The 6,180-nt window shown below is 36.7% G+C and overlaps 1 protein-coding gene across 2 annotated transcripts in view; it reads right to left on the bottom strand.

Annotated features, from left to right (window-relative positions):
- Nucleotides 1–4,732, bottom strand: part of LOC129793648 (3-phosphoinositide-dependent protein kinase 1) — a 10,927-nt gene extending 6,195 nt beyond the window's left edge. Inside the window, exons 1-3 of one of the 2 annotated variants that reach the window (XM_055833815.1) lie at nt 4,333–4,732; nt 3,235–4,200; nt 1,725–1,999 (exon numbers count right to left, since the gene is read on the bottom strand). In XM_055833815.1, the coding sequence (XP_055689790.1) occupies nt 1,725–1,999; nt 3,235–4,200; nt 4,333–4,582 (1,491 nt within the window). In that variant the 5' untranslated portion in view covers nt 4,583–4,732. Of the gene's footprint in view, nt 1–1,724; nt 2,000–3,230; nt 4,201–4,332 lie in introns of those variants that run through there. The other variant, XM_055833816.1, reaches the window with a different exon arrangement.
- Nucleotides 4,733–6,180: the final 1,448 nt, after the last annotated feature.

The raw sequence follows: 6,180 nt of genomic DNA, 5'->3' as shown, positions 1-6,180 counted from the left end.
TGGCTTGTGTGAAGCTGCGGTGCGCTCTTGTAAAACTCACTTGAAGAGGGTACTGAAGGGTGCTACTCTGACGTTCGAGCAAATGATGACTATTTTGAAGCAGGTAGAAGCGGTGCTTAATAGTCGTCCCTTGTTCCCACTTCCAAATAATGCAGATGATCCACTGATTCTCACTCCGGGTCACTTTTTGAAACTGGAAGGTCTTCCGCAACTTCCAGATCCCGACGTCACTGCTTGCAAGTTCAACCGGCTCGATAAATGGCAAAAACTTCAGCACTATGTGCAACATTTTTCTCAAAGATGGAAAAAGGAATATCTTCATACTTTGCAAACTCGTGCTAAGTGGTGTGTTCCAACATCAAACATAAAGATAGGCGATGTTGTTTTGTTTGTTGAAGAGCTGATGCCTTCCACTCACTGGCCTTTGGGGAAAGTTATAGATGTTTTTCCTGGGAAAGATGGTAATGTCAGGGTGTTGAAACTAAAGACTGCACGGGGCATCTTCACGAGACCAATAACGAAGGTGGTTCGTTTGCCGATCAGTGACGCGGGGACTGATGAGGACCCAAGGGAGTGAACAATTATTTGATATAATTTAAACAGTTTCAATTGATCTTAAAATTGGCAAAGCCTCATAAATACGCGTAAACATGAAATGAAGTAAGTGGCTTGAGGACTTTTCCTTTAAAGATTTTCTTGCTGAATTGCTAAACCCCTTTTTAATTGTTAGGTTTATCTTTAATTTAATTTGAAGTTTAATTTCTAACATATAATTAATTACTTTCTTGAACTTTTCTTTTAATTTTAAGAATAGGTTAGTTTTTGCAAAGGGGATATGTAACCCTGATTTTTTCTTTTTTAATGTAATGATTATTAACGTAGTTTTTAGCTTTTTTCATAAATTGAAAGAGCATACTTTATTGTAAAGCGTATTGTTCACGACGCGGAGGATGTTCGCTTTGCGCGGGAAAATTCAAATTATTCAAACAAGTAGGCCTTGCATTTTGTGTCTTGGCAATGTCAGAAATATATAAGAAGTTTTCGTGAACACTACGCTCAATCATTAACTTACATTATATTCAATTAATAAATACAATATTAACAAAATCAAGTGTAGTTTCACATAAAAGAAGGTGTTGGGTGCTCTGTTGCGTTGGAGGGCACACTTTTTGTGGCCCTCCCAGAGCCGGGTGTTAATCACTTTCGCGCGCGTTGGAATTTGTAAATATTTATCAAGATTAGCACAATTTTCGCAAAATATGTCGCGCGCGAGATAAACAACAAGCGGACACACACGGAGCATACAAGTTGGTTGAATGATCGATAAATAGTTTCCAATGAATCAGCGGGAAAAATATTAATAAATTGTTGTCAAATGATCAACAACTTATAAAATCCGAGGAAATTTCCATTGAAATTTGATTTCTCCCCAGAACATTGTCTTATTGTTCCGTTGCGCGGGGAAAGAAAGCAAAATTCCTCATGAGAAATCATTTTGAGATTATTTTTGTAGATCATCTCTCTGTGTAAATATTGTCATCATTTTACACAATATTTTCACAGACAGATCATTTTATGCAGATAAAACTATTTTTATTCTTATTTTTCCTTCTCAAACGCAAAAGCCGCAAAACCTCAATTAAATGAACAAGAGAAGATGATTCACGAAAAAAGTCATAAAAAATGATGAAAAGAAGCGAAAAAATTAAGAAAAGAAGACTTACTGTGTGAACGAAGAAAATTTTAAAGTTTTTGGGTTCAACGCGTAGCTCAGCACTCCATGGTATCTCGCCCTTCTTCACCATCTGCACGGGATCAATGTAGAAGAGACGCGGTCCCGTGGTGAGCAGGAGCATCCGTTTCCGCGCAAAGAGACCCTTCCGCTTATGCACATAGCCCTTCTTCAGAATCAATTCACCCTCGACAAATTGATTCCATTTGTCAGTCTTCTGGATTTCTAAGCGCTGCTGCCTCTCCACCTCCGACACCCTCGCTAAGCCTTAATCCGGAAACAAAACAATTTATTTTTAAAATCAATTTTAATGAATTTAATAATTTGAATATTTTTTTTCATAGAATTTTGGGTTAAGAAATTCGGTCATTTGGTATGAAATGGCTGAAATTTTCTTTTATTTCTTGTAAAGAATTTTTGTTGATTTAAAAAATCTTTAAAATGAAAAATTAAGGAAAAGAATTAATTGAACTATTAATTTTGATACATTTTTTGATTCTTTTGGATATTCATTTAACTTGTGAACTTTTCTTTTTTTTCTTTGAAATTGTGAAGATTAAGCTTCTGAATTCAGAATTAAGAACAAATATTTATTTTAAATGATTTTTTTTAGACAATTTTGAAATCAAGCTTCACAAAAAAATCAAAAAATTCATAATTCATAATTCGATATTTTCCCGCGGATTTTTATTTCAATGAAATTCTTCAAAGGATCTTTAGAATGTAAAAATAATGAATAAGAATTTATTGAAGTTCAAGAAAGAATAAAATAAAATGAATTTACAAAAAAAAGGATTCCATTTTTTAAGTTTTTTTTTCTATTAAATTGATTTTTCGGAATTTTCTTCTCAGTCGATGTTTTCGATGTTTTTTCATCGCAAAAAATTTAGCACCTGTAGCCATCTTCAAAGTAAAGAAAAGTGACATTTTTCTCAGAAGACGCTCATTAAATTCTTCCAAGAAAAGCCCATAAAATTGCAGAGTAGATGGATTTAGAGGACTTGCTTTACCTTCCGTTTTGTTCCCTGATGTTTTCTGGGTAAGTAATTAAGAAGAAAAGGACCTTTAGCCGGATATTATCAGGGATATTTTTCTTTCTTCAAAAATGAATATTTTGAAGGTCATTGAAGGGCTTCAATTTCGAGGAAAACTATCAACTGTCGGTTTTTTAAGGTAAGTCTCAGTTCCATTAAATCTCTTAAGTCTTAATTAAGAGAAAATAAGGTAAGTTTGAAAGGACGATGCTGCTACTCATGAATTTAGTAGTGAGTAGAGTTTGGTTACTTTCATTAAATCCTTAATCTCATATCCGGAAGACTTAAGAACTATAGAAGACACAAAAGAAAAACTTCTTACCAAAATGTTAGGTAAGAATTCAAAAATGAATTTAGAATCATCTAAACTTCAACTGAAGCATCGCAGCCATTTCATATTGATTGACCCAATAAAATAAAAGAGGTAAGAGAGAAAAGAAAAAGAAAACTAAATAAAAACGTACTCACTTGATTGCTCGGTCGGTAGATTTGACCCAGTCGTACCCAATTCGAGACCCAGCAGCCGTGTCAGTTGACGCTCATCGAGACCCGGCTCGAGATTATCCGGCACCCTGTAGCGACTCCGCAGCTCCCCTTCGAGACTCCTTCCCGGTAGGTAGGGATAAATTTGCGGTGGTGTCTGTTCACGCAGATTGCACCAGTTAATGCCATCGAAGAATGCATGATTTCGTATACTGTCGTAGCGATTATCGGCATCATCAGCACCAAGTCGTGCATTTGGATCAATCACCAGGAGTTTCTCCACCAAATCCTTGGCCGTAACGTCAAAGCCATCGGGAAAGGTGAGATCTTGCTTGAGGATCTTCTGAAAGATCAAATATTCCGAGCCAGCTCGGAAGGGTGGCAAACCCGACACCATTTGGTAGATAATGCATCCCAATGCCCACAAATCCACTGCCTTGGATGTTGGCTGCCCTTTGAGCACTTCGGGTGAAACATACTGAGCCGTACCGACGAAGCTGTTGCGTCGAAAGGAACGCGACATGGGGGTTTTATCCTTCTCAGGTGGTGGCTTAACGGGTGGCACAACATTCGAATCCTGCGACGGTGCCATTTTTGCTGAACCAAAGTCCGCAATGAGGGAGTGCATCTTCTCGTCCAAGAGGATATTTTCGGGTTTCAAATCACGATGAATCACACCGCGTTTGTGCATCTGCTCCAACGCAATTACCAACTCAGCTGCGTAGAAGCGTGTGCATTCCATATCGAAGGAGCCCACCTTGTTGATGTAGGGCAGAAGGTCCCCATTTGCTGCGTACGTCATGACAAAGTAGAGACTCTTCTGATCCTGAAAGGTGCAGTAGAGATTGACGAATCCGGGAACGCTACTCATCACGTGCAATGCCTCCCGTTCACGCTTAATGTACTCGCTCTTCTTCTCCCGGATGATATGCTGCTTATCGCATACTTTTACTAATAAACCCACCATCCAGATGGGGACAATAGACAAACAAAAAAAAGAAAAATAGAGGAAAAGTCAGGAAATGCGTGGGATTTTTGCGTGTGAGAAGTGAAATGCAGAGATGGAGAGAAAAAATGACTCACTTGCATATTCCCTGCGTGTGTGGATATCCTTGGCCAGGTAGACAGTGCTGAAGCTCCCCTCACCAATAGTCTTACCAAAGCGGAAGTCTGTGGCGGATCTCTTGGTGGGTACCCCACTTCGGGGCGTCGTAGCATTTCCCGGAACTCTCGAGTTATTCGCAGAATTTGACGATACATCATTAGTTGGTTGTGCCTCTGCAATGAGGCTCTCCTCCCTATTATCCCGCTGGGGCTCTTCGTCCTTCATCATAGCGCCCCCAGTTTTCTTTCCACAGTTCCTCGGCAGTTCGACGCAAGAAGTGCACAAAAAAATCTTTTGAGAAAAACACCTTTTTTGCACAATTTCACTCCGAATCTTCTTCTTTTTCTTCTTCGACCTTTTTGACAGACGCCACTTTGTTGTCCGAAAATTCGAAATACCTTTCGGAAAATTCCGAAATCGGCTGATTTGCAATGTTGCTGAAAGAGTAAGATGGGAGATATTATTGCTGTATGAGTGTGAATGAAATAATGAACCAATGTATATTTCTTTCATTCTTCTACACGCAAAAGCGTATTTTGCTTCTCGCTCTTGGGCCGAAAAGGTTTGTTTACATTTTTTATCTGAGAAATTTCTTAAGATTTTAATTAAGTTTTCCTTATATTCTATGATTTAAATATTCTTAAAAGGTAATAAATTATTTGAAAAAAACACCTAAAACTTTTAAATCAAAATAATGAGTTAGAAATTCTTAAGAAATAGAAGAAATTTTAATTTTTTTTTCAATGATGATTCAGGGTGTTAAATGTATTCTCAGGATATTTCATCATCATAATTTATGTTGATTTAGAACCAAAAATAAGCATTAATTTTGCATAAATTTAATTTGAGGACTTCCACAGGATCATTGAGAATCTGATTTCAAATAATTTTCTTAATTTATTTGAACTTTAATATTAAATTTCATTGCAAATTTCTTTCAATTCATCTGCGATGATTTCCTGGAAAAACCTTTTTATCCTTTTTAACGACGATTTTAACAAGTTAAAAATTTATTCAAAAACTTCTATTTTGTTTGAAATAAATGACTCCAATGACCCTCTCGAAAAAGAATTCCACAAATTAATATTCTCTCAGCAGAGAAAAGACGCAAATGAATTTAGAAATAGAACATTCCCATTCATCTCATCATTTTTAGTTTCATTACCATTTGGTTTATTTCCATAAGAATTGGTGAATTAATAATAATAAATTTATGTCATTTATGTTAAACTTTCGCACAAAATATGGGGAAGAATGTAACAAAAGCGTTAGAAAAGAGAGATCGAGGGCAAAAAGTTTATTTTGGCTCACGAACAATCGCGCACAAAAGCTCACGGGGCGTGATGTACATAACACACATATATTTTGCCCCGTAAAAAGAGGAGAAGATGATGAAAAAAGAGTGCCAAAGAAGTGTAAACAAAGCACCAATAATTCCCAAGTTCACCAAATATTTATACACGCTGAACGATCTCAGAAAATCATCTTCAATTGCCGCATGTGTTACGTCACAGACAAAAGTATGGGTTATTCCCCAAAAGGGGCTGACCATGGGCTGGATGCTGTGCTGCAAAACTCTTGAGATTGTACGCTGGTGATGTTGATGAATCCCAGAGACGACGATCGTAAAAATTCACAGACGCGTCTGGATAATAAAAATGCATTATTATTGGAGTTGAATAACACAAATAACAAGACAGTTTATGTGGTTTATGTATAAGTAGGAGTACTAATTAATGTCTTTAATATGCAATAAATTTGATGGAATTTTGAAAAATTTTAAATTTTCATTCTAACTTTGAGGTTTAAAGACTTACGGCATTAAA

Source organism: Lutzomyia longipalpis, chromosome 3 (assembly GCF_024334085.1).
Source record: "Lutzomyia longipalpis isolate SR_M1_2022 chromosome 3, ASM2433408v1".
Lineage (NCBI taxonomy): Eukaryota > Metazoa > Arthropoda > Insecta > Diptera > Psychodidae > Lutzomyia > Lutzomyia longipalpis.
This window is presented reverse-complemented; position numbering and strand designations above follow the sequence as displayed.